Genomic DNA, 27,928 nt, shown 5'->3' on the forward strand with positions numbered 1-27,928 from the left:
TGGGAGGGAGAAGGCCGTGGCGGGGGGCGGGGCCGGACGTCGCCATGGAAACCGCGGGGCGGGGCGGCGGGGCGGGGTACAAACAGCGCTCGGGTGTTAGGCCGGGTTCCTCGGGTTTGGTGGGGTGCCGTGGTGCGGTTCCGGCCCGTGGGGGTCTGGCCGGGCCGGAACGATGGGGCCAGCCGTGGTGGGACAGCCGTGACGGGACCGGCCGCAGCAGCACTGCTCGGAGCTTTGCTGTGTGCAGAGCTTCACAGGCTAATAGAGACAACGAGCGCCCAAATGTGTAATAACCCCAAGGCCCAGTGAGAGAGCAGGGAGTCGCGTGTGTGGGCAAGGCTGAGGAAGAACACCGGGTTTAACACGGATATCGCAGCTGGCTCCACGCGGAAACTCCCGTGTGAGAAACCAAAGGGGAGAGCGGAGGAGCACAGCAGGCGGAGCGGATGGAGAAACGCAGTGCCGGGTCTGCAGGAAGGCAGCTCCGGGAGCAGCACGGGGCGGCGGGGATGCAGCAGCGGGGCATCCCGGACGGGGCCACGCCGACTGTGCCGGAAGGGGCAGGTGCGGTGTGGGGGCTGCGCCGAAGCGAATCCCCTCGGGGCAGAATCCCGTCCGGACCTCGGACCGCCTCACCCGCGCTGTGCTCCGTGCGGGCCGCAGCGCTGCCCCGAGGAGAACGGAGCTGTGAGCCCGGAGCGGGAGCAGCACGCTCACACGGAGCGCTCACACGAGCACCCGCCCCGCAGCGCCGGGGGCAGGACCCGGGCGTGCGCAGCCGCGGAGGCTGAGGGCGGTGCGGCCCCGCCCGGCGGAGCTGCTGCTGCTCTCGGCCTCATGCCCGGCCGCCCCCGGAGCCCCTTCGCGGCGCGGCCCAGCCGGGCGGGTAAGGACGGAGGAGCGGGCGGGGGGCTCCTGCCGGGCCGGGGCTCCGTGCTGCGGCCTCGGGAAAGAGGGGCGGCCCCGGGCTGGGCGGGAACCGCGCGGGGTCCGTGTCGTTCTCTGGGACGGTCGCGGTTAAGCTGTAGTGGAGCCTTGAATGAATTATTCCCCCTCCAGCTACAAAAAAGAGAAACTTTTCAAAGCACCGAACTGGCTGGATAAGTTTTTCGCGATTTTCCCTTGGCTGAAATGGCCCGAGCTGTCAGGTTCGGGTGCTCCGAGAGACGCAACCAAAGCCGTGTGTGCTTGAAATGCCCGCATCGCAGAACTGCAGCTTTAGAAACGTGCATCAGTTTCCAGAGGATTCACTCCGTTGGGGACGATTGATGGCACTTCACAGCGAATGGCGTGAACTTCCAGAACGTGCTGCTGAGGAAGCCCTCATCCACCGCTCTACAGATAGAATAAAGCAGAAATTCTAGATCTTTTTTTTTTTTTTCCCCTTTTCCTGCAGTTAAAGAGACGCTACAATAGAAGTATTGAAATACTCCATTTCAGGCTAAGATGTTCTCAGTGCCCTTTAGGTGGAGTATTCAGATACCTTTATTTCATGTGAAGACACGCGTTGTCTGGAGAGTGGTGTTTCTATGGTGTTGCTGTTGTGTGTCTTCAGCAGTTACAGAGATTGTTTTAAGGAAAATTGTTCATTGGGAATTCAGTCCTAAGAACAATAATCCTGGAGCTTTTTTTTTTTTTTGCAGAAACAGTAGACCTCTATTTGCCAGAAACTTGAAATCCACTGATAGTGGATTGCAACTTAATAGCTCTACAAAGGGGCAACTGAGTGCAAGACATGGTGCAAAGGAAGTGCTATGTACTGCCCAGCCCGATGTAACCAGAGGAAGCCTTTGTACAGCCCGGGGGTGAAAAAGCCAAACTACACGGTGTAGCTCTCAGACGTGTTTTCTTCCACCACCAGCTTTCCCTGGGAAAATGGATGGCAGAATTGTTCTTTCCCATCAGCAAACAAACAAGCTGTATGGCTGCTCCTGATTTAGTTCTCAGCATTGGAAAGGCAGCACGAGAGGAAACCATACCTAGCACAAGGAGCTGGGACACTGCTTTATAATTCTTCTCTTATTTTTGGCAGCGGCTCCCGCCTGGGAAACTGGATCATGGAGTTGCTATGAAGTGCCCTGGACCTCCAGAGAGCTTGAGACTTGCCTGCTTCCTGGAAAATGCCTTAGTCAGAGAGGCTAGGGTTTGGAAAGCGCCCGTTTTCCAGAATCTGATCCTGAAGGTATTCTCCCCTGTCCTCTTTGGAAGTGCCTAAGGCATCTCCCTGCAGAGAGGCAGTGCTTGTCCTGCCATCTGACCCACCTGAATGCAAAAGTCATCCTGCATGGGTTAATCTTAAGGAACGGAGGGGGAGGACGGTCTGTATTTGTTTCATTTGACATCGCATTAATACCCCATGTAAAATGCGTTTAGAGATGCTTTGCATTTTGTTTTGACTCAGGTAGTTTGGGGAAGTTTGATGGAGCAGGCAAGAGCTGGGGAATGTGGATGAGTGCTTTAAACTGCTCCAACAATTTGCCCTTTCCCTCTCTCTGTAGACGTAGTGAAGAACAGTGTCTTCTTTTCAAGCCTGGAGACATCTGAAATGTTAATTAGAGCACTTAGAATAATTGGACTTTTCCTTTGGAGATATGTTAACGAAATCATCAAAGTGCTAAGCCTATTTTTTTTTCTAACTTCTTCCCCTCAGGGTACAGATATCTCTCCCTCCTGTTATGAGAAAACGATTCTCTGGATTGCAGAAATAAGCTCCCAGCTCCAGTTTCACCCTGAAACATTTGCTTTATCTATCAGCATCCTTAACCGGTTGTTGGCATCAGTAAAGGTAGAGAATCTCTTTCAGCTTTTTATCTGGTTAGAATACTGATTGCAGATGTAAAGAGTGTGTAATCAGGTTATACACAAAGCAGGCACTATGTTTGGCAGCGGATTTAGGGAGCAGTCAGGGTCTTCACTGGGGAAGGCATATGCATGAACTTGAGTGTTTGCTGAGGCTTTGCCGATTCACAGTCCGCAGCAGAAGTTTGTCTGACTTGGAGTCCAAAAGCTGTGATAAGTATAAAGAGTTCAGCATCATCTGGTTGCCTCTGCCAAAGAGAAAACATTTGCACTTGGCAAAAGCATAGTGCTATCTCAGTTAAGAAGAGGAAGAACACCACATTGTAGATACCGTGGCATCGTGTAGTCTGAGACTGTGAGATACGTGAATAAAAATTAGACCAAGAAGAGGGCTTGTTTCACTTTAGATTTCTTTACTGTTTCAGGCTTCAAGTGAATCTTGCTGCAGCTAAACTAATTCCCAAGCTGCTCCAACTTAAATGAAAATTTGAAACTTGTGCATGTGTAGTAGAATAGCAGTTACTTCCCCCAAGATGTTATCTTCTTTACTCAGTGTTGTCTTCTCCCTTCAGGCTCGATTAAAATATCTCCAGTGCATAGCAACTTCCTGCCTTCTCCTTGCAGCAAAAACCAGCGAAGAAGATGAGGTCTGTATGCTTGTCATTTTAAATACACTAACTTCATCTGTTCAAGTTGTTTGCATTTCCAGGTCTTTCTTCAGCTTGGGCGTAATGAGGAAGTGTAGATTTGTTTACCCTACATAGCCCTTAAGGGGTGGCAGTAACATTTTCAGTCCTGTTTCTTCCGCGTGTGTTGTGTTGGTCCTTCATCCGTAAAGGTCACAGTAATGCACTGAACATGTTCCCCTCTTGCACTTAAACCTCTCCTCATCAGAATCCACAGCTCGCAGTGAAGCTTGATCTAGAGTGACAGCCAAGACACACGTGCACAGCTTTGTGTGCATGACATCAAAGCGCTGTCATTCTGTTGTGATGGGTCCTGGCAGGATATGGTAAGCAAGACAGAGCAGAGATTCTTCAGAGGAAATTTGAGATAGATGAGTTTGCTTGAATTCGAAACCGGGGACTGAATTCAGTGAGGAAATGACTCAGGTCTGCACCTCAAGGTGAGCATGTAAAATCAGCAAATACCCGTGTAAGTCTGAGATTACGAGGGAAAATTATCCAGTGCATAAAGCTGAAATCTCTCATGGCACAGAATTCTTCAGGCATTCACAGACATGAGCCAAATAGACCCTGAAAAGCATTTCAGATTCTGTTTCTCCTCTTTCTTTCATTCCATTTTGAAAAAGAACGTGAAACTGAGGAGTTGCACTCGGGCATGCATTTAAGAGAAAGAACTGCTCCAGTAGTGAAGCACTCTTCATAGGCCTTCTCACGATGTATCGTGCTGAAGTTATTCTTCTTTTCCCCTCAGCTAAAAAGGAGAAGCTGAATCAGTGACCACAGGAAACGAGACGACCACAAAAGTCTCTGTAAAACTGGAAGCCTTCTCCTCGCTTGTCAGGGGAGCAAAGCTAACGAGACTGGTAGCAGGGAACGTGCCTCACGATGCAGCACGCAGGAGGCTCACAGCATCGCTCCTGCTGTGGGGCCAGGTTCACAGCCAGCTGCCCTGTGAGGAGCACGGCCCCTCTGTGTTCAGTATGGGAGTTTTCTAAGCAAGTGGTCTCCCAGACGAGCATCCTGCTTTGCGCTTTGGGATGAGTACAAAGTTTTGAGATCCATTCGCAGTACAGAGAAACACACACAGCACCGTGTAAGAAGTTGGCTTCTTTATTATTTTTTAATTCCTTTTTTTTTTTTTAACAGGTAATACCATCGGTGAAGATGCTTGCAGTGCAGAGTGGCTGTAAACGCTCTCCAGCTGAGATCTTGAGAATGGAAAGAATTATACTAGATAAGCTTCACTGGGATCTTTACACAGCAACACCAATGGATTTCTTAAACATTGTAAGCACTATGTTTTGCATTTTTTTTGTTCGTTTAAAGAAACAGCTTCTTATCAAATAAGACTAGAAAACACAGATGCGCACACATCCACACATCCTTCCCAAGATGCTTTATAAACTACCAGTTCTTAGCTATCTGCAAGTCTTTTGAAGAATGTTATGGTGGTTATGTATTTTTTTAATTTACTGCTATTTAAAACCTTTCCTTTTGCTCAAAAAATTTACTCCCATCTTTAAAGGACAACTAAAATGGACATTAAAAAGATTCTCATAATGCACAACTATACGCCATTTTTATTTTTTTTAAATACACACTGCAAAAATATTTCTAACTATTTCCATTCTATTAATACTGTACATAGAAAGCTGTCAGTTTTGCTACATTTCATATACAGGTTCTTTAAACCACTTTCCTTTTCATCCCACTGATACTTCACCCTGGTTTTATGCAATTAGACCCCAATCTGGCACTTAGTTCACATTGCAGTTACTAAATACTCAATAGAAATGATTAAACTTTGTCTTCAAGAAACGGTCATGTGCTAGTAAGGCAAAAATCATATGATACAAACATCCTGGAACCCTTTCATAAGGTTATGTGCAAATATTAAGCCATCTTAGGCTGCTGATTGTAAAAACTGCCTTTCTTCTTGTTTCCTCAGAAAATTCAGAGTACAATCATTATTACTAGTTCTACTCTCTTCATATGTGCTGGTCTGAACTGAATCTCCTACATAGCAATCTGGATAATATAGAAACCCCAGAAATTGTTAGGAAACACAGATCTTTACATTCATCATAAGCTCAAAAAACAGTTCAGTGGCTGGCAAGTACAAACACAAAACACAAAAAAAAGAAGGGCAGGGACAGGGGGGACACCCTTTAGGCCTCCTGGTATGAGATGGAATTAAGTCTATACGTCTGGTTGATAACATATGAAAACATACAAAGTTCACTGACCTCTGCTTTTTTTTTTCCTAATATATATATATTTAATTTTCTTCTCTCCAGTTCCACGCCATGGTGATGTCCAACTGGCCCCATCTACTAAACGGGCTGCCTCAGACGAATCCTTCCCGCCACGTTGCATTCTTGACCAAACAGCTACAGCACTGTATGGCATGCCACCAACTAGTGCAGTTTAAGGGCTCCACATTGGCTTTGGTGATCATCACCTTAGAGTTGGAGAGGCAGACTCCTGATTGGTTTCCTGTTATTACTGATCTGCTAAAGAAAGCACAGGTAGGAGTCAAAATGGCCTTTGGTCACAGGTCTTGAGACTGGCAGGGACACTGGCAAATTAATAAAGCGCACGTGTATTTGCAACCCACATTGCACTTTAGCAGATTTCTGAGAAGCCTGTGTCCATGTTCTGCCTTTGTTAGTGCTGATTTTGACTAACTTCTTAGAGGTTTCCAAAAGAGCTTGGCCACAGATTGCTCTGCTCCCTGCCTCCTGACCAAGGAGATTCCTCCCACTCCAGTTGCATAAAACACATGTCTTTTAAGAAGAGTACAGTTGGAAGGCAAATGACCCAGGTTGGCAGCTTACCGTCAACTCGTCATCTTGACTTTGTGTGACATAACCTACCTGTCTGCTGTCCCTCCTGGCTGCTGTAGCCGCCTAAAAAGAGAGGGAGTGCTGGCCTACCTTTTCTGTAGTAGTTTAGTAGCTCCTGATTAAATGTTTTATAAATTATAAATGTCAGGGCCAATGTGCATATTGCTATTATACATCAGCTGAGGTATCCAGTACAGCCTGTCCCTAACCTCCCCCTAATTACACAGCTACTAGAACAGAAGGCAGAGGAGAGAATAATTTGTTATGAATTTACAAACAAAAAATGTATTGCTTTCTTTACAGGTTACTAGCACTGAATTCATGCACTGCAAAGAGCTTGTGGATCAAGAGCTAATGCACTTTCAGCCATCCAATGCCATCTATATTTTTTGTCCCATCAGTCAAGCCATCCAGGGCGATGCTGAGGCAAAGTTACCCTACCATTACCCTTCTGAATTGAAGAATTCTCATCAAGTGAGGCTGCAGGTGACTGTAAGCCAGCCAGTTTCAGCAGCAGTCATGTCTGCTGCAGCCCAAACTCCTGATGGCACCATGGAGACAGATGAATATTATGATGGATTCAGATACCTGTACAGTGAGGACAGGGGAGCGGATGGAGGGAGGGGGCACATGGGTGGCTTGTGCCCTCAGCTGAGGTCTGGAGGACCTCATGCCTCCCCATGTCCTCCCCTACAGCCACCTGGAAGGGACTAGTGGAGACCATCGTGCCTTGGAAGCAGTATTTCAGTACTGGTAGGTCGTAGCAAACAGGACAGTGAACACAACAGTGTAAGAGTGCTGCTGTGTTTTTCAGAGGACAATGACAAAATGGTGTTATTTTCCTATGCTTTGTCTTTTCTAAGTAGTTTGCTCCACTTTTAACACCACGTAAATACAGAAAGCTGGGGAGAGGAGGGACTCGGTCACAATCCTACAACTCAGGGATCAGCTTGGCAGAAGGCTAAGAGCTGTGCCACAGAGCACCAAATGTCTCAGCTTATTTTTTAAAAAGGCCATGATTAAGTGCTCTCTTATTAGAACTAACCTGACTTGTTCTACAGTAGAGTGAAACAAGAGCTGCTTTCGAGGAAGGGGGAGCTCCCAGTGCTGAGTCTGTAAGATTAGTCCTCAGGTGGGACCGAAGTTTTGATTTCATAGTGAGAAGGCCACGAGCCAAACCATCTAGTTTTTGTTAAGGCCTTACCGTGGATCCAAGGTTTGGGCTCCATGCTGGGTTAAGCCACTAAAGACCCGCTCCAGGTTCCTACAAGCCGTGGGAAATCACTTCTTGTCTGCAGCCAGCACTGCCTTAAGCTCTCACTGACCAGTTTAGGCCATTCACGGGGGTGTTTTTTCTGCCTCAACAGACTGGACAATGCAAAATGCCTTCAACTGTTTTCTCACCACTATGATGACAGTTTTTGTTTGCTGTTAATCTCCAAGGCAAAGCAGGTTTACAAATTACCTAGGTCAGTTTAAGCTTCTGTTGCACTTTTAAAACCAACCTTAGGCATTCTTTTAAAGTATGTGGGGAATTTTTTTATTTTTTTTTTGCTATTTGTTTTATACCACAGGGCCAGCATTTTCAGGTGATCATTGTACTAGTTTGAAAGTGCAATCCAGGCAGTACTGGATGAATAGCAATACCATACCTGCAAGTCCTGCCACAGAACGGGAAAGGTCTTCATGTAGAGCAGCACAGGCTAAATGCCGAGCGGGTGTCTTAGTTAATGATACAGGATAAATAAATAGGGAACAGGGATAAGATAGGAGCAAGGAAATCCTTGTGCTGCCTGTCAGCTGCACTCTTCAATGCAGGAACAAAGTTTCTTTCCCTTGCTCCTCATCTTACCTTGGAGGAGAGGAATTCCTGAACTGCGAGCGTTGCGGGAGCGATGTCCTGAGCAGCTCTGTTAACAGATAAAGCTTTCCAAAGTTTTACATTTAAATTTTGCCAGAGCTAGCGCTAGGGGAAAAAAAAATAAACGTTGTATGTGTGCAGGGAGAAAGTCAAGTTTTCCTTTTATACTGCAAAGAAAGCAGTGCCTAAATGATCCAGAAATAAATATTTAGTACTGGAGACTCAGTGCAAATGATGTGTGAGCAGGTGGCACTCAAATTGGTGCTGAAAGCAAAGGAGGCCCACAAGGCAAGTCACAGGTACCGGGGTACCACTGATGGAGTGCTGAGCTGCAGGGGGAGCACGGCCCTGTGCCATGCACAGGGACAGGGCTCAGCTCAGCCCTGGAGCCCAGACACGGTTTACAAGGTGTCCCGGGGACTGGGCGGTGGCATTCTTGTGATACATTATTTACTAAACCTACCTCTGGACCATAGGGAAGGTTTTCTTTTTGTGGTAGGGCTCTTCCCTTCCCGCACTGTGCCGCTTGCCAGCACAAGCTGTGACTGAAATGCCTGACTTTTGGAAGGAGGCAAGTTGTCTTTTGTAGTTTACTTCCAATAAAATACAGTTTCAGTCTGCGTGTTCTCAGTGTGCTCCGTGACGAGCCCAGCCAAAAGCTGATGCCCACAAAGGTCCCTGCAGGAAGCAGGGCTGCGTGCCTCCTTCTGCTTTTCCTCCCATCTCTTTTTCTGCCCTATCTCATGAATCTTCACCAGCTGCATTAACCAATGGAAATGTTAGCAGAAGAATTCTGCAGTGATTTCCATGCTGTACCTCCTATGTAATGTTTCACTTCCCCAGCCTTGAGCCTCTATCTATCTGTAGTTTCTCGCCTGTAAGCTGAATGATGTTACGCAGCATCAACAAATTTCTTTTTCAAAACCTCCGCCATCGATGTGAACAGCAGCCAAAAGTACATGGTAACGGGGGTAAACCTGAAAGATGAAGGCAGCGCTGAGCAGCCCAGCAGAGTCCCGTGTTCCCAGTCAGGATGCGAGATGCCATACTGGAATGGGAACAGGAAACCTGGAGCCTGCCTGCTCTCCAGCACACACCGCTTCTCTCTGGTAGCACAGATCCTTTCTGCATTCCTCTGCCAGTGTTGAGTTACAGTAAAGGAGCTTCCATGTGTAGTTTGGCCTCAGCAGGTTGAAAGCATTGCTTGGTAGCTCCCCACGCCTCTTACCTTTGTGTTGCTGACATTGTTCAGAACTGAACTTCCTGCCTTAAATAAGCAACTACAAACTTCGGGAACAAGCTGCAGGGTCATTCTTGTTACAGAAGGATAGCACGTACCCTTCTTACTGGGAGAACCAAGTCCGAGGCTGTGAGCACCTCCTCACAAGTTATGGGTAACAGGATTGACACAGCATGCATCCAGGCCATACAAGCTTGTGGCCTTCCTCAGCTGTTTCAACCAACAGGAGCTTGGGCAGTGCACTGCTAAGAGCAGGTTAACATACCAGGTGAGGAACAATTCAGGAACAGATGTATTTTGCTGTTGCCTTAATTTAGATTTCCAAATGCCTGGATGTTAACAATACCTTGCAAAGCTGCAATTGCATCTGAAAGCACCTGCAGCAAGAACCTGAGGAACTGTTTGGTCCTACAAGAAGTTTCCTGAAGGATACCAGTGCTGCCCATGAATGCTCAGATTCTGAATCAGAACCAAAACATAAATACAAACCAAACATTAAATCAGAAACAGTGAAGCAACTCAGAGTCACCTCCAGCCGCTGCCACATCTCTCCTTCATAAAGCACCACGCAAGAAGCCACGTCACAGCCGAAGCAAGTCGTGCCAGAACAGCTGCACTTAGGAATAAAGCTGCCTCACTTCGGAGCAGCAGCAGCAGAGAGCCTCAGATGACAAACCTGACTTGTTAGCACTGCTTACGGTGGGTGGCTAACAATCTAAGCATTCATTTATCACAGTTGCACAAATGAAAACAACTCCTACGGTGGCAGAATTGATCAAGGTACAGGAAAACAGCAGAGATGACTTCTGCAGCGTCTGTGGGGCTGTGTGTATGGCCTGTTTTTTGCTAATTAGCTCTACCATTTTAAATTCAGTTTAAACAGTACTTACGGTTCGATTCCTTAAGAATGCAGACAAGTACACTTAAATCAAGTGATGCTTTAAGTCCTGGCAGGTCTCTGCAGCTCCCCCTCCTTCCTTAGCAAGGCTCATAACGTTAATCCCATTTGTGACCAAGCTATGGTCGCTGCAATCGGATCAGAGCGTTGCACTGCGCAGCTCGGCCCGGCGGTCACAGACTGCTCCGGCTTTCCTCCTGCTCAGCGCATGGCATGGACCCAAAGCTGGATGCAGCCAGCAGAAAAGCACTCCTACCTCTGGCTTTGCAGATGCTACAAGGGCACCTGGAGGCGACTGCCGCGCTGAGGATAGGAGCTCAGTCCTGCCCATGACAGCCAGCACCTGACCAGCAGCCTGTCCCAGCAAATGCAGCCAGTGATGTAGCCAGCTCAGGGAAGTCCTGCTGGGCTCCTGTCACACCAGAGGCAGAGCCACCAGCCCTCGGGTCGCATTGCCCAGCGCGTGGTGGTGGTGGTGAGGGCTGGGAGCTGTCTTCAGGCCTACAAAGGACCGGGTTCCAGCCAGGCACAAGATGGCAGTGGCTGGAGAAGGGGCAGCAGCGAGGGCTGAACACGTGGATGTAGCACTGTGCTCGTCCAGTGAATGTAAGCAACATACAAAACGTGTTTAACAGATGTTTGTTAAACAAGTCAGTTCTGTTTTTATTAAACCCAGCCTCGGTACAAGCAGGTCATTCCTGAGATTCGTTTACAGGTTTGTTTAAAATCAAGATGAACTCGGGCCTCCCTGGTCCCGTGTGACGTCAGACCGGGCACAAGCACTGCGCTTTTGTGTTTGTTTCAACAAGTGTTTGTGTAAAGAGGGAAGTCAGTGTACGTCACAAACACAGAAGCCAGCCCAGGCTCCAGCTTTGAACTGCTTGCCCTGCGTCAGGAGGGCACAAGGAGCTGTCCTTTAAGATGGCACCGTGCTCGCCCAGCACCCCCAGCCCCAGGGCAGGAGCAGAGCCGGGCGCCTGCGGTGCTGAGCGCTGGGAAGGGCAGACACCGCGAGGCACGGGGGGCATGGCCCCGGGAAAGCTGAAACTGGGGGTCAGGGATTTGGGTTATAACACCTGTAAGTCCGCAGAACAAAGCTACAGAAAAGTTATTGCTTATTGCTAAGAAACGTTAGACTCCAGCGATAGCGTTAAGGACGGTCAGAGGCTCTCAGGTGACATCCCAAACCAGACAAGGAGAGGAACAAATGAAATCCCATCACAGCGGCAGCTCAAGCAGCGCGCTGAGCGCTTCTCTGCTCACACAAATTTGTTCCTCTCCCCTGGGAAGTTTGGTCACGGTGTTAAATGCTTCGGCCAGGCCCTCACCCAGAGATTAGTGTTTGGTTTCAGTTAAGCCACGCATCAGCCATAATTAGCAGGTTATCTTTTGGCAAATACCTTGGATTTCAACTTTATCAAGAGACCTGATCAAGCAAGCTTTTCCCAATCAATCAGTGCATCTTAGTCCTTGCTACACAATCTCTTCTGTGCAATATATTGCAAGCTTAAAGGTGAAAGCACCAATTAATTTCTTCTGCATGAGATGTTTTGGCCTTAATAAATCTTCTAATTAACATATCTTCCTGTTGTTATGGAGCACGCACTGGGGAGACTAAAAAAGCTACAGAAAGAACAAAAGAGAATCATATTTAAGTTTCAGATCGTGGCATTAAGTATAGACAGGTTGAAGTACAAACCTGATGCACGCTGTCAGACAAACCTCCATCAGAAGCACTACCTGAGCAGCACTGCATCAGCCACGCTGCACGGCTGGGGTTTGCCTTCAGTGCAGCACTGGCCTCAGCCCAGCAGCAAATAAAACCCAGAGAGACACTCGGCTGTCTGAACTGAGCTGCTCGGGCAGCAACACCCCACAGAACCGACACCGAACAGGGCTGCAGGTAGAGCTCCATCAGCCGCCATCCCCAAAAAGAGAACCCCAAGCTGAAGCTGTGCACTTTTCCTGGCCGTAGTCTAAGAGTACGATGATGTGTCCCCTCTAGAAAAGGCCCATCCTGCTCCTGCTCTGGTAAGGGGAGGTACCATCCAGACACCATCACCGCCCTCTTTACGTGCTGTCCTTCGATCAGCTCCTCAGCATCATTACATCCCCGAAACCACTGGTAGATACACAAATCCCACACAGGAGAACTTAAAGACAGCTTTGGCTCGAGGAAGGACTGCATTTGGATCGACGCCTTAGGATTTCCCCTCAGATTATGGATGATGTGTGATACAGAAGTTGGCTCATCGTATTTCTGAGTGTTCCCTGTGTTCAGAAGACCTGTGATCTGGGAACGCCTCCCATCCTTACCCATTGCTACTTAACAGAGACCCACCAGACAGCACAGGAAACGCACCGCTAAATAAACGACACCACAAAAAAACTCAAAATACATGTGAGATTTAATAAAAAAAAAAAAAAAAAAAAAACAAAGTGAGCGGAAAAAAAAAAAAAAAAAAAAAAAAAAAAAGCAAAACCACCCAACACATTAGGAATGAATTAGGAATGACAAAGCAAACGGCTGCAGCGCTCGGAGCGAGCCAGGTCCCCTCCCTGCTCCGAGCTCAGCCCTCCTGCAGCGCGGACAGGCATGGAGCCTGGGGAGCTCGGAGCCCTCCAGGCACCTCTTGGCTCAGGAAGCACACGAGATGGATGGTGGTCAATGTTTCAACAATAATGGACCCTTTTTTCCCCCATTAATGCCAACGTGGTACAGACAAATGTAAGAGACAGCTGGAAGATGTGTAACAGAATGGCTCCAGTTCTGGAGGGCGGCCCTGCCACGTGCTCTGCCTGCAGGAGGGGAGGCTTGGGACTGTGCTGAGATCGGCATCGCAACGCACTCACAGCTCGTTAAATAAAAATAAGACACAGAGCTACTCTACATGCCACATGTTTAAATCCTGTCTCAGCCAAAAAGGGAAAACCAAGTGCTTCGGGTGCGAGAGAGCAAGAACCGAGTCCTGCTGCGAGGCTCTGACGGTGACTGCCCCAAAGAGCAGATGGACCTGAGGTCAACAGAGAGCTGTGAGGAGAGGGACGGCTGTCACAGGGACGCCAGCATATATATATCATCAAAATATTGTTACGTGCATTTGGAATGTCTTCTCCGGGGAACGCTGGGATTTCTCTGCAATGCCACGGGCAGGCTTCTACTCTTCTATCGCTATCGTCGCTCCCCTAACTACCTCTTATCCTAGGAGAAAAGGATTCATCTTTGTTGAGCCAGGGCAGAAAGAAATCATTTGCATAGATCTTATTGGCTGCAGCACGAGATCAGGAAAAAAATATTGACTGGAAAAGCCATGGTGAGGTTTGCATAGTGTGGTCAGAGCTCCGTGCCAGCCCTCGGGAGCATCGGCCCTGAGAAGCACAACGGCTCCAGCACAGCCCTGCTCACGCAGGCAATTAGCGCACCAGAGCTTCTCTCATCAGCAATAATCAAAATCCTGCCCTGATTCGCTACATGCCCAACCTGAGTCAATCATGAGCTGGAGCTGTCCTCCTGTACGTAACAATCAGTTGCGTTCTTTGTACGTTCCCTTAGAGAAAAAAAACAAACACATCAGCTCTCTTAATATGACAGCTCCCCTTCAAAACGTGTCTCAGAGGCACAGCCCCATGCTCAGCCCCCAGCAGGATGCAGCCTGCACGCATCTCTGCACAAGGCCCGTCCCAGGAGGACTGGGCACTGGTGAGGCTCTTTCAGACACGTCGCTCGGACAGGGCTGGCAGTGCACCCACAGAGAGGGACAACGTCTGTATGAAAACAGTTTCACACCTGAGCACGCATTTAGGAAAAAAGAGAGAGCTGCTTCAATGGGAGCAAAGAACCTCATCTGGCATCGTGCTCCCTTCAGACAGAGCTGCGCTGATGCGAGGCCTGCACCTGCACCTCCGGGACAAAGCTCAGCGTAAGGACGAGGCTTTAAGAAAAAAATCGTAACAAAAGAAATCCTTGAACATTACTGCCTAAATAGAAACGCACACACTCCCACCTCACGCTTAGCCAGCCCGTGTTTGCTGGGACTCCAAGGACACTGTGCGGGGCTGACAGTTCACAGCTGCCCCCTCTGCTGTCTGATGGATGCAGGTCCGACCCTTTTTCCATGAGAACAGCGCCGTGTCCTGCGCTGCTGCGCTCTGCCTGACACAGAGCGGTGCGACGGAGCGGAGCGGCACTGATCCTGACCGCCCGCCAAGCTCCGCCGCGCAGGGGAGCAGCCCTGGGGTGTAAAGGCGGCACAGCTCAGGGGCAGGGACCCTCCTTTAACACGGGTGTGTGCTGATGGCTATTGGTTTTTTTTTTTTTTCTTTTTTTTTTTTTTTTCTTTTTTTCCCCTAACGGCCTCAAAGTGAAGATGGAAAACCTTCCTATACAAAAATGCTACTTCAGCGGTAAAGAAAATTCAAAACGTTGTCCCGTGAGTTTTATTAACCACTCTCTCTTTCTATATATATATATATATATATATATATGTATATATTATAAATGATGAAGAATATGTTTATAGAGAAATTCAGGATTAAATATATAATAACGGGAACAGGGGTTACTTGGACCCAGGTTCCCAGGGCAGAGGTTCTGAGCTCTGGGCTTTACCCCTGTTCTAAACTTATTCAGCTCAAGGATTTTGTTAGAAAAATAAACGTTTCGGCCCTTCACACCACTCCTCGCATCTGAGCACGACCAGAGGGAGAGAAACGGTGGGGAATGGCTCAAGCGGTCCCCGTAACCAATGACAATCAAATAAAATCTAGGGAGCAAGCATTCAGCTGCCGGGAAGGGGAGCTCAGCTGCGGACATGGGACACAGCTGCTCGGCCGCCGGGCTCAGGACAGGACATCTCGCTTTGGGGATCAGTTGATGTTGTTTAGAAGCATTTACATGGTAAGGTTACGTCCTCAAACCGACAGGCAACCGAGTACAGATCACAGCAAGTCGTGACACGGCAACCACCGAAGACGCTCGTGGTCTCTTTCGCTTTGGTCCACGCACACAATGTTATGAGATGGGGCCACGGGGTGGGGAACTCAAGCAACTTAACACATGAAAGCACCAAGTCCACTCTTGGCCTGAAAGTCTGTGTGTGATTAACTGAAAGAAACAAAACATAAAAAAAAAAAAAAAAAAGCATGAATTAAAATTAGGAAAATTAAGCAAAAGCAAAATGTAGTGAAGTGTTTAACAAAAAAAGAAAGAGAGAGGGAAGGCCAAACAGTGCTCTGGCATCCCAGAGCAGCAAAGGCTGCCACGAACAACACACCACAAAGCACCATCTGCCCACAATGCGTGCACAGAGGAATCTCAGCACAAACACGTTTGTTTCCTCTCCCCACCTGCAGTTCTCCTATCTCCATCTCTCGCTTATTAAAGCTACTCAAGCCCTGTGTCAAAGCACCAGAGGACAAGAGGCTCAACCAGCTTTCCCCCCCAAAAATAAATCAATCAAACCATAAAAGGAAAAAAAATAATAATAAAAAGTCCTGAAAATGCCTCTTCCCCCTCAGAGCTCACGCTCCCAGTCCCCGCAGCCCCAGCCCCACCAGCAGCACCGGGAGGTGCCTCTGCTCACAGATGAGCAACACGCCAGTAACGAAGCCAGCAAGCACGAGTGCTGCTCGCCAAGGAGCACATGGAGCCTGTCACAGTGCGTGAGCTCCTGTGGCTCACATCAGCCCGACTCCTGGGCCGGGGCTGCGCTCCTTGACGTGCTGCTTCCACGCTGCCCCCAGCATGTGGCCGTCCCAGCCAGAGGGAGGGGGATCTAGGAAGGGGAGCACCAGCAGCATCGAGGAGGAGCCTGACCTTCGATTATTAATTAACAATTAGGGCGGTGAGGTGCTGGCAGCACTGCCCAGAGCTGTGGGTGCCCCATCCTGGGGGGCAGATGGCCTGCAGCCGAGGTGGGGGGTGCTTTGGGATCCCTTCCAACCCAACCATTCTATGATTCCACGAATGTCATTATCCTGCTGGAGCACAGACCCCCGCATTTGGAATCAGTCCGCGGACTCACGAACAATATATCTCCTACATCCCAAACCACTTCCTCCCCTGAACCTCTCAGCTTTATCCCTGCTAACAGTGCGGTCCCACAGCCAGACCTGCAGAGACCCCAGGGACAGGCAAGCAGCACAGAGCACAGAGTGCCCTGGCTCCTGGCAGCCCCGCTGCCCCCATTCCCCATCGCTGGGGCACGCAGGGAGCAGAGCAGCGCCCGCAGTGTGCCGTGCCCAGCAGCAGCCTATTTCTGTTGCAGGCAGGAAGCTGCCGTGTTTCCGCCAAGCAGCACAAAGAGCAGCGTGCGCCTGGCGTGCTCACGGCCATGGGTCAGACCTGGGTCCTGTACTCAGCCCCTCATTCCTATTGGAAGCCACTGACTGTGACCCTGCTTCCAGCAGAACGTTTTGCAAACCGTTCTGGGCGCTGCGTGTGAGGGTGGATGCGTGCGGAGCACGCTGACAGGTCTGGGGAAGAGAGTGTTTTGGTTTTAACACCAACACAGCTGCATTCCAAGCAAATCAGTTAAATAACACGTGCTGTTACCTTCCTAGAAAGAAACAAACTGCTGTCGTGTCAGCACTGCAGCTCCGTCAGAACGACGGCACGGAGCCCCAGCACCGCGCTGCTGCCAGGAGCTAACCTGGGTGTCACTTCTCCCAGCGGGTTCTTTCCTCTCACCATGGCCAGGCTGTGACAGCGCTGCCGGGGCCCTCCTGGTGGCACTGCACGCAGCTCCGACAGCACATTAACAGCAAGCGCTGGAGGGACAGACTGAGCGCCCTGCATGCTGGCTTACCTTGTCCTGCTCCTGCACAGTGCTCCTTGGGGACCGGCATGGCTGGAGGCAGGACCAGCACCACCTCCAGTGTTATTTTTAAAAGACTTTTTTTTGTTCATTTTAAATAGACCTGTTTGCCCCCTTCTTGCTCTATCCTTGTAACCAGGCAGCTGAGAGAGCATTACGTGCGTGCCCCTTCTCCACGTTCCTGCCGGCTTCAGCAATGCCAATTAATTAACCTGCGGCTAAGATAAGAATTCTGCCTTTAAGGAAAAGGGCTTTCTCAGCGATTCAGTGCAAGCAGAACTCTGTCTTGGAGCCCTGCTTCACACGGAGCCCCAGTGAATTCCCCATGCTGCTTCATTCTAAGCTGCTTTGCTCCACTTTTCACAGCTCTACCTCTAAAAATAAACAGCACTCCACAAAGAGGACCTAAGCCCACGGAGCACAGCAAGGCGGTGCAGGACGGGGCACCACGCCTCCAGGACATCACAGCTGCACCAAGGCTGTCCCTGCATCTCTCTGCCAAGGAGACAGTGCGGCCATTTCCAACCCCCATCCTGCATCCAGCAGCAAGGTGCTCGCACGGCTGCGTGTGCTGGCTACCACAGGGCCAAGACAGACCCTGAAGGGCTCCAGGCCTATAGAGAACAGCCCAGAACCAAGGAGCCCACCTGCAGCCAGCAGGGCACTGCCTGGCACAGGAGGCCCCTTCTCTCCTGCGCTTTACACATAGCCTGAAGAATAACATTCAGGTGCCAAAACCATCCTTATCTGCCATCTCAGTAACTGGCAAAACATCATGGCCTGAGAACTTGCCCCCTCCCAGTGGCAGAGGGGACACTCGAGTTCGGTCACTTACTTTTTCCTGTCTTTGTCCTTCTTCAGCGGCTGCTGTGAGGTAGCCTGCAAGGATTGGGACTGCAAGGTTTCCACCGCTACTTTCCGCCTGTTGAAGGTGTTCATCTCTTCCTCCAGCTCCCTCCTCTTCTCCTCCACCTTCCTTTTCTCTTCCTGGTGTATCCTCTTCAGGTGCTCAAACTTCTCATGCAGCTGCAGGAGACAGGGGCCCTGAGCGCTGCGTCGGGCACAACCACCAGCCCCACATCCCCACGTCCCCACAAACCCTCCCAAGTCTCTCAGCTCAGGGATCGAGGGCATGGTGGGATCCCACATTCCTCACTGCTTGCATGATTGATTCCTCTTGCAGCATGGCAGCTGTCCATGCCCTTCCACCACCAACCCCTGGGACTGTGCACCTCCAAGGGCTACTCGACACGAGCCAGTGCTCACCAAACTGTTCTGCACTTGCCCTTTGCTCACCAGGCAGCAGCCTCATCTCCCACACACCGCGCAGGGAGGGCAAGACTTCTGTTTCTGAAGCACCTAAACCAGTGACACTGCTCTGAAAACATTACTGTGCCCCCTCCCCTGAGTGGGGGAAGGTGTGTGTGTGTGTGTGTCTGTGTGTCTGTGTGTCTGTGTGCGCAGTGCTTTGGCTGGCAAGGTCTGCTAAAGATCTGCTCATGCCTTCCAGGATTTGTGTGTTGCCGAGACCAGATCCTATGGCTGACTGTATTTTGGGCTCCTCTCTGAGGTTTTTGGCACACTCACCTCTCTCTCCTTCTCCTTCAGCTCTGCCTCCGTCTCCTTGACTTTGTTAACAAACATTTGTCTCATTTCTTCCTCTTTCTTCTGGAGCTCACCCAAGAATTCTTTTCTTTTGGTCTCGTAGGTTTCTTGCAGGCTGGTTAAGAAAGCAAACGGAATCCAGACTTTTTGGACAACAGTGAGTAAGGGAAGGGGAAAAAGCATGCCTGCCTGCTTCGTTAAGGACAAAGAGGCAGGGAAGCAGACAGCATCAAAATCAGCCACAAGTTCACATGCTGGGCTAGTATTTTCCAGTCCAGCATGGCAGATATCACCCGCAAACCTCTCCTTTTCTTTGGGGTGCTGGTGCCCAACTATTGCTCTAATCCGATGGTATCTGCAAAGGCCCTCACCTGAAGGGCTGGCTGTCTGGGTCTGTGTCCTTGAAGCCCATCTCCTCCAGTTTGCACCTCCGGTACAGCTCATAGTGGCGGGTGTGGGTCTGCTCCCGAAGATCCTCCATGTTGACTCGGATCAGCATTTCTCGCAGTTTCACAAAGTCACAGTGACTTTCATTCTCAACTGATTAAAGCGAAGTGAGAAGTCAGCAAAGTGCACATGAGAAGGAGGAGCACTAATGCATGTTCAACCCAACTGCATGGACCTCTAGCTGTCATCCCACGTGGGGTAACCAAGCTTTTTGGATGCGGGAATTCATTTTGACCACGCCAGAGTAGGTGTGAGTCCCAGCATTGCTCAAACAACATATTTCAGATGCTGGTAGTAATGGGAATTCAAAAGCAAGATTGGCCAACCCTCACAAGGCTGCACAGGATGCATCCACACCACACAGCACAGCACTCCTTCCTGCACACACTGGGAAGGGCAGAGCTGCCGGGTGTCAGCATGTGCCCATGCATGTGGCAGAGGCTTACCTTGCACCACTCCCCATGGGTACTGCCGAGCTCTCACCAGCTTGTTCCCCACCTTCACCTCCTCTGTGCTGCCAACCACAGCGAAGGGCAGATGAGCCTGAAGCAGAAGCGACAGCAGAGACTCAGGGCAATGGAGCTGTGAGGGATCTGGAGCACACATCCTATGGGGAGTGGCTGAGAGAACTGGGGTGGTTCTGTCTGGAGAAGAGGGGGCTCAGGGGAGACCTCATCACTCCCTATAACTACTGAAAGGAGGTGGTAGTGAGGTGGTAGTCAGCCTCTGCTCCTGGATAACAGCAACAGAATGAGAGGGGATGGCCCCAAGCTGCATGTGGGGAAGTTCAGGTTGGATATTTGGAGAAATTTCTTCTCCAAAGAGCAGTCAGCACTGGCACAGGCTGCCCAGGGAGTGGGGTAGTCACCGTCATGGAGGTGTTCAGAATGGTGGGGATGTGGCACTGGGGGACGTGGTCAGTGGGCATGGTGGGGTGGGCTGGGGCTGGGGATCTGAGAGGTCTTTTCCAGTCTCGGTGACCCTAGGGCTCAATACATGGCCCAACCTTGCAGAAGTCAGCCCGACCTCCAGGGCCCCTTCATTCCGACCCAGGATCTCTCCGAAAACTTTTCCTCTGAAGCCCTCCACCTCCAACGCTCAGAGCAGTTTCCTCTCTGAACATATGGCCACAGCACAGCAAGAGCAGCTTACTAGCAATGCTGGCTAGACTGAACGTGATGAGGAAATATTATGGGAACACCACGATCACTGCTGATCTGCCTCCCTCCGTTTGTCAGGTTGCTCCCACAGCCGCTGTCTCTCTGCATGCCAAGAGCAGGGAGCTCCCTGCCTTGCAGAAAGCACAAGCAAAGACATCCACACACAGGGCCTTGTCCCTTCCAGTGCCCACACACAACTGCTGCGCCGTGTGCAGGATGCAACACGTGCTCTCTGAGGCTGCAAAGCACCAAGGGCTGCAGGGAGCTGGGCACTGTCCTCAAGGCAACACGCACAGCCCTACAGGGAGCCAGGGCCCGGCACACTCATCCCTCCCATGTTTTATTTAGGAAACAAACAAACAAACACGAAAACATGTCAGCTGTCTGTATTCCAAAAGGTAAACTCTGAGCTGGGAGTAAAGCCGAATTCCAAAACTTGAAGTTGTTTTTCCGTGTTCTTCCACCACATCTGAATTTGATCTTTGAATTTAAAAAAAGACAAAATAGAGTCTAACAGTTTTTCTTCTTTAAATTGGGTTTTCTCTGCTTAGTGTCCTTAAGTAGAAGGCTAACGTAGATCTTAACTGTCTATTTCTTATTCAAAGTTTCTCCCTCCTCAAATGATAAGTAGCCTAAAAACAGATAAAATGAATTTGGAAGGAAGTATTTTTCAAAAACCCAATAAATCCAATTCTGGAGCTGAGACGAGCGTCTCCAGAGAGCCCGCAGAGATTAAATAAGAGCCACATTTTAATTAATTCTGTATGCAACAGCCTAAGGCATCTGTCAGATCCACAGCTCAACTTCGAAATAGATTTAGCATCTGGACAATCCCAAGGAAACTTGTCTTCCAGACGTGTTTTTGCACAGCAATTCAGTTTGTCACAACTTCTGGAAGCCCTGCAATTGGCAGCGTTACTCACATTCATCACAGAGTTGATCTCAGCCACGGCTTCGTCGTCGGTGGGGAACTGATAGATCTGCACGCCATTGCTGACCAGCTCGCTCATGATCTTTATCTTAAACTTGTGCAATTCACTCTTGGAGATGGTGTCTGCTTTGGCAATGATCGGGATAATGTTCACCTGAAGCAGAAGGAAGGACAAAGCAGAGGTGAGCAGCACAGCCTGTGAGCTGCAGCAGCAGCCGCACCGAACACTAGAGGGAAGAGTCTTCCACGACTCATTTGCCTACACGCCTCGCAGACAAACCGAGCACAAACAGCAATAAATGCACCCAACGAGCAGATCAAAGCCTCTGCTCCTGCCTATGCATTTTGTTACATGCTTCAGCAGAGGCAGAGCCATTATCGCTGTCACATCTGCAGCTGTCACCCTGTCAGTTCTGGCTGCGCTGAACAGCTGCTTTAGAAGACAAATGCAAGGATGAAACGCTTCAGCAAGACGATGTGAAACCTCCCTCGGCTTAAGTAGAAAGAGCAAGAACTCCTCAGATGCTTTCCAGCAGTGGCAGCAGGGCAGGAGCGCTCACAGAGCCTCTATCAGAGTGCTGCTGTGCCCAGAAGAGCCACACACAGCACTGCAAGCCCTGCCTAACCAACACTACGTGCCTGCCTGAAGGGCAGCCAGCCTCAGAGCAGAACAGCTCAAGAATGCAGAGAAATGAAATGAGAAGAAAGCCAGATTGGCCATTTAACGTTTCCCCACAGCCAACACTCTTTGTCCTGCCCAGCAGAAATCCACAGCAGCCATCTGGTCTCCAGTGAGTGCCCACTAAAATAAACAGCCTTGCTTTCCAGCTCGAGCTCTTTGTAGCTCAGTGCTCTTCCTTACATCCTTCCTCCTCCCTGTTCTGGTTTAGCACTCACTAAATTTAAACGTGTTTACTTGCTCCAAAAGAAAATCTCCTTAATTTGCTGGTTGTCCCTAAGCTATTTCCTGCCCACAACATGCCTGCAGCTGGCAGGAGGAGGTCCACGTTCTCCTTTGGGCACGGTTTCAGGACACCCTGGAGTCAGCAGCTGTGTTAACAGTGCAGATACCTGCCTGGGAACATGGCGCTAAGAAAAAGAAATTCTTACTTCTCCCCAGCTACTGCTCTGGCCTCATTTACCAAGTCCTGAAAAGCACACAGAACGAGGTCTGCTGGCCTCGCTCCACTCCTCAGCAGGAAGATGTTCTCATTATAAAGGTAAAGGGGCCATGCCCACAGCTGGTGCCTTGCTGACCTGCTACTGGGGAGGAGGTTGGGGGCCACATCCCACGCAGCAGGGTCAGCTCAGGGCTCACCAGCTCCCGTGCAGGAGCGGAAAGACATGGCTGCACGCAGGGCTTTGTGCTCTGCAACGTTTCCAGCCTGGCACGCTGACAAACGAGCACCACAGGCAATCTCAGTCCCTTCTCTTAGCTGGCCTAACCCAATCCCCCCTCTCCTTCCACAAGGCACCAGCTCAGCCCTGCTTGCAGCTCGGCAGAGCCTGGCAGCTCGGTGTGTCCTTCCCAGCAGCAGGCACAACTCAGAAGAGGTGCAACCCAAGGATGGATCAAGTCCCCTCCAACCAAGCTCCAAAAAGGGAAGTCCATCAGTGAGTTCAAAACCCAAAAGGGCTCTGCAAGCTGCTGCATTTCCAGTGATCAATAGCCAACGCCAACGCAAATGCCAACAATTAATTAACAGCAGAAGAATTGCAGTAGGCTCAATTTTTTTCAGCTAGATTTGTCCTGGATCATTCTGTCTTTTCCTGACACCTGACACAAATATGTGCAGCTGCCCTTCAGTAAGAAGAGATCCAGCAGGAACCTACCAGGACTACAGCCACACTGACTGCACCGCCTCCTTCCAGCTCCACTCCACCCAGGGCTGTTGAGACTTCCAGGGCATTGGAGCATTTCTCTCCTTCCCTCTTCTTCCCTTGCAAGTTCATTAATTTTATATGTAAGCATAAAATTACTGGGTTTTGATTTCATGCATGTCTAGGGAGTCCACAAGCTGGATTGCCTTGGGTTGCAGGCAAAACCCCACAGCAACATCCTTACGCCTCATGGTGGAAGGATACTATCCTCCACTTAAAAATCTAGTCTCAAAATCAATAAGTTAATTATTGGAATGTCAGCTAGCTCAATCAGACAGGCGTGCAGTGGCTGCATGGACACCAGTGCAGGCACTGGCAATCTTTGCAGCCAGAATCCACGACCAGAGGAAGCTTCAGACGAGATAGAGACCTCACACGCACATATCAAGTGCACCTCCTTCTCACGTCTCTCTGACCACAGAGTCATTCCTCATCTCCAAAAATAAAACTTACAAGAATGTACCCAAATAAGAACGTTGACAGAAAATAATTTTTCCCTAATATAGTAAGACTATATGCATTTTTACCCTGTGAAATACAAAATACAACTGGGTTTTTCCCCCCCCATCTCCAAAGAGTTCCCAAATGCAAGTCCTAACTAAGCCAACAGCCAAATGCTGCCTTGGAAACCAAGCTGCAGAGGCACAAACTGGCCTGGAGCATCATTGCTGGCTGGTGACCCACCCAGGACATGTCAGCTCATGAAGGGCAATTAGCCATAGCTCATAACAACATACACAGATGGAAACCATCCAGGGACAGCAAACAGGCAGCTGAGGGATGCCCAGGGCAGCACACTGTTATGCCATTGCTTTTCACAGGAGGGCTGCATTTGAAAAATATACTTATAAAAGGAAGCCAACCCCTGCCAGGGTGTACCTGCTCCCTGTGTAGCAACCAGCCAGCTACACTCCATCTACCTCAAACCAGTGCTGAAGATGCTTCCAGCTCTCTGGATGTAATTAAACACCCCGGACAACAGCTGGCCATGAGCTCAGCCAATCGAATATTGTATTACAGTACAATGGAAGATTCTGTTTACAGAATAGCTTTGCCCAGAAGGGATTTTGTAAGCTCAAAGCAAGACACATTACTGAAATCATGACAGAGTCAGCAGCCTGCCCAACACCTGCTGCCACGCCACTGGTGTGCTAGAGCAAAGGTGTCACTGAAGCAGGGCCCCGTGCAATCCTTGTTAAACCAACCTCAGAAGGCGAGCCAGCAGAGCACGCAGCAAAGCAGTGCCTCTTCTCTACCTTTTGCCTCTGTGTGCCCCACTCTTCCACTGTAAAACAAAGGCCACAGCCATGCAAAGCTCCTCAGGAAAGCCGGGTAAGTTTGCTCACACCACTGCGGACGTGAGTCAGCGTGCCTCACCTCTCTGCTTCAACACAGTAAGCACTGCTGTTACTGCTCTGGAGCAGAAACAAAGCTGTCTGGGGTTTGCTTATGCCCAGCTCCACCCTGCACATGTGCTGGCCTCTAAGAGCAAACAGTTCAGGTGCACTGGCAAGGGGCACTGTCAGTGCTTTGGGGAATGCCTGGAATGCATCTCGAAGCCTCGGGATGACACCGATGGATTAATGCAACACACAGCACTGACATGCACAATGGTCTCTATTTGCTTATTCTTATCTTGTGTGCACTTGTGCAAGGCCAACACGCCATGAAATCAAAAAAGTTCTTACTGTGGTAAGAAGGGAGATGAGAGCAAATGGATACAGAGACGATCATTTAAGTGGAAGCTCAAGAATATAAAAAGCCTATGTGCACACAAAGTTCCCATCTCTGCACCAGCACAAAGGCATTATTTTGGTACTACGCAAGGACCACATTAAAAGCAGCCACGGGGGGATGAGAGAAGGAGGGAATGCAGAACCAAAGGAAGAGAAAAGCTTTGTGGGACCACCAGCACCAAGGGGAATTGTGCAACAGCTTTCTTCCAAACATATTTCTGGGAACATGTCATGCTGGCACCACACCAAGAGACAGACTTTATTAAGGGAAAGTTTTCAGATTCTTGATGAAGTCAGTGTAGCAGCCCCCATGGTTACCAACAGGACCCTGCAATGGGAAGGCAGTGCCTACTCTGGAGCAGGGCCAAGGAAAAGTAGGGCAGCTGCCCCGGATGCCAAGGGCAAGCAGCAGGGACTCTGCCGGGGGAGCTCTGCCCACCAGGAAAGTCCAATAGCACTGGATGTGGACAACAGCCAGAGAAGAGCATGTTCCCTACGTACAATTCAGGGCAACCGCAGTTACTGCAGGGTCCCGGTTGCCTCATCTGCCCTCTGCATAAGTGGATTAGCATCTGCCATCAGGGAGGAACCACCTTGCTGCTAAATGAATGACTGCTCTTAAAGGCAGGAAATTCTTGCAAAGATAAGAAGAGATGCTGCTGTCACTAGTGACCTCTGAAGCACCCCCTGCAGCTCCCTAGAAGCCTGTAAGAACAATCAGAAGCGTGTCAGAAAATTCCTTCGAGCTGCAAGAATACCAGTGGTTGGCTGGTTAAGTAACCCACTGTCCCCTAAGGCAGCGATAGCTCATGCACAAACAGCCCCCAGCTGAACCCTCTCATGACCCACTTCTAGGTTTCCTATGATCTTGAGAGTTTCTCACCGTATTTACACTTTCACAAGATACCATGAACTCCTACGCAGGCCGCCTGGCACCGCCAGCAGTGCAGCTCACGCACACCCTGCACACCATCGGGCACACACAGCGCTTCTCTTCAGCCCTCGTCTCTGCACCAGCCTCCTCTTGGGAAGTTCACTACTCGGATGCACCCAGCCCCTCTCCCTGCTGGCCAGGCAAGCTGAGGGGGCTCTGCCACAGGAACTGCAGGATCTCAAATGAATCCTCACCTGCACTCTCAAAGAAGAGCTGACAGAGATGCAGTCGATGGCCGTCATAAAAATGAACAGATCCGGATAAGGCGATTACAGTGATGAACACTCCAGACTCCACACAGCTTGGAGTTTTGTCACCTGCTGTTCATCAGGGAAACAGCATGAGACCTCACCAACCACCAGGCAGACTAAGTTCTACTAAGTCCTAAAAAGTGCTTGGCTAACATGCAGGAGAGTCCAGCACTTGTATGTAGAAGGAACAGGGCCTTCCTTGTGACAATATCAGCACCAGTATCACCCCTTCCAGAAAGAGACATCACCATCTCCCATCCTTTACCTTGCTGTCCAGTTTCTTCATTGTCACCAGGTCCAAGGACTTGAGGGAGTGCCCAGTTGGAGTGATGAAGTACAGGCAGACATGGATCCTCGTGTCATGATAGTTGAACAGAGAACGGCGGATTTTCAGCTCTTCTTGCAAATAATTTTCAAACTGCGTATCAATGTACTCAACTATCGGCCTGTAACTAAAACCATACCATTAGCAACCCAAATACCAGAGATCAAAAATTAAACAGTTTGAAGACTTAAGGAATTCTCCTAGACATATCACGATGCTGATTAAGATTGAAGTAATTTATCCTTACAACGGGAAAAGTGTGGCCTTTACACATAGACCTTATAATCCAAAGGCTGCTGGAACCTCCTGAGGCTGCACTGCAAACCCTAATGACAGTGGAGCACGGAAAGACAACCACCTCCACAGATCACACTCTGCAGAGATCGCCGGGCCGAGCCATCTGGCTGTAGCAATGCCAGATGACAAGGAGAGACCTTGGAGTCCCAGAAAGCCTTTACCTAGGGCTTGAACAAGATGTCTGAGTAATTAAACGAGACAGCCCCAGAGACACCGATCATGGCCAGAGCAGCTAATTCCCAACCCCGTGCTGAGGACAGCTTGTTCACTGCTCGCATTCCTCGGGAGAGACCTCGTGTGACCTCTCCCATCTCTCTTTGGCTCCTCGCCCAGCTCCCCCTGCATCCAGTCCCCAAAACCAGAGGCACTGCAGGGATCTTCTGCGTTAACAGAAACGTGGGCACCACCCCTGCAACACCGCAAACGGGATTACGGACAGTTTGTGTCAAAATGCCAGGGACGAGCCCGGAAACGCCGAGCGGATGGCACGAGACCTGCCTTTCGTCTTTGTTTATCTGATCCCCAAATCCAACCGCGTCCACGATGGTTAGTTTCAGGTGGACGTTGCTCTCCTGCAGGTCGTAGGTCCGTGGCCGCAAGCGAACCGTGCTCTCGTAGTGGCTGGCTTCTTCAGTCTCAAACGTGGTATTGAAAAGTGTATTCATTAGTGTGGATTTCCCAATGCCGGTCTCACCTAGGAATGAGAAGTCATCAGTTCACTGCAGCATGAATTTATCACTTCAAAGAGTTAATTACAGAGCAGAACGAAATTATGATGTGGAAGGTTACTACAAATTGTTCGTGGCTAGACATAATTGTCACAAAGGTAACAGCCTTTCCCGTGCTTCATGCAAAGCTAGCACGCAGCTCTCATCTTCCCCACAGGGGACATACAGCAAACTGTAGAAAGCATTTTTCCCCCTTCATCAGTGCTGACTTTGCTTGGGACCTGCACTAGAGAAGCTGAGAAGAAGCATTTTTGTACAATGTTTTTGAGTCTTCAAATGAGGAGGAGTAAAACTCAGCTGTTCCTATTGGCAAAAACAATCTGGCTCAGGTGTTGCCAATCCCAAACACAGCAATGGCCCCAGGGCACTCAGTGCACAGTGATGGGTGCTGGCATACCACGGAAGGGACAGGTGAGTCTGACAACAAGGTTTCACTCCTTTCTGTGAGATTTCCAACCCCAACAGGCTTTTTAACTGCTTTGTCTCCT

General features: G+C 49.7%; 2 protein-coding genes across 6 annotated transcripts in view; one reads left to right on the forward strand and one right to left on the reverse strand.

Annotated features, from left to right (window-relative positions):
* CCNI2 (cyclin I family member 2) lies at positions 63-8,813 on the forward strand. 4 transcript variants are annotated; one of them, XM_021410794.1, is made up of 7 exons: positions 63-886; positions 1,644-2,182; positions 2,651-2,785; positions 3,372-3,446; positions 4,632-4,772; positions 5,783-6,013; positions 6,635-8,813. In XM_021410794.1, exons 2-7 carry the CDS (start codon positions 2,069-2,071, stop codon positions 7,043-7,045), a joined length of 1,107 nt encoding a protein of 368 aa, XP_021266469.1. In that variant the 5' UTR covers positions 63-886; positions 1,644-2,068; the 3' UTR covers positions 7,046-8,813. The 4 variants fall into 4 exon arrangements, with proteins under 4 accessions (XP_021266469.1, XP_021266468.1, XP_021266471.1 ...); XM_021410793.1 differs by having other exon boundaries at positions 2,033-2,182; XM_021410796.1 differs by having other exon boundaries at positions 63-564; positions 2,033-2,182.
* The window catches only part of SEPT8 (septin 8), a 33,873-nt gene continuing 16,939 nt past the window's right edge, over positions 10,995-27,928 (reverse strand). The window contains exons 3-10 of one of the 2 annotated variants that reach the window (XM_021410791.1): positions 27,211-27,406; positions 26,356-26,542; positions 21,281-21,442; positions 19,644-19,740; positions 19,122-19,290; positions 18,733-18,865; positions 17,981-18,171; positions 10,995-11,953 (exon numbers count right to left, since the gene is read on the reverse strand). In XM_021410791.1, the coding sequence (XP_021266466.1) occupies positions 11,899-11,953; positions 17,981-18,171; positions 18,733-18,865; positions 19,122-19,290; positions 19,644-19,740; positions 21,281-21,442; positions 26,356-26,542; positions 27,211-27,406 (1,190 nt within the window). In that variant the 3' untranslated portion in view covers positions 10,995-11,898. Of the gene's footprint in view, positions 11,954-14,635; positions 15,435-17,980; positions 18,172-18,732; positions 18,866-19,121; positions 19,291-19,643; positions 19,741-21,280; positions 21,443-26,355; positions 26,543-27,210; positions 27,407-27,928 lie in introns of those variants that run through there. The other variant, XM_021410792.1, reaches the window with a different exon arrangement.

This window comes from Numida meleagris, chromosome 12, assembly GCF_002078875.1.
Source record: "Numida meleagris isolate 19003 breed g44 Domestic line chromosome 12, NumMel1.0, whole genome shotgun sequence".
Classification (NCBI taxonomy): domain Eukaryota; kingdom Metazoa; phylum Chordata; class Aves; order Galliformes; family Numididae; genus Numida; species Numida meleagris.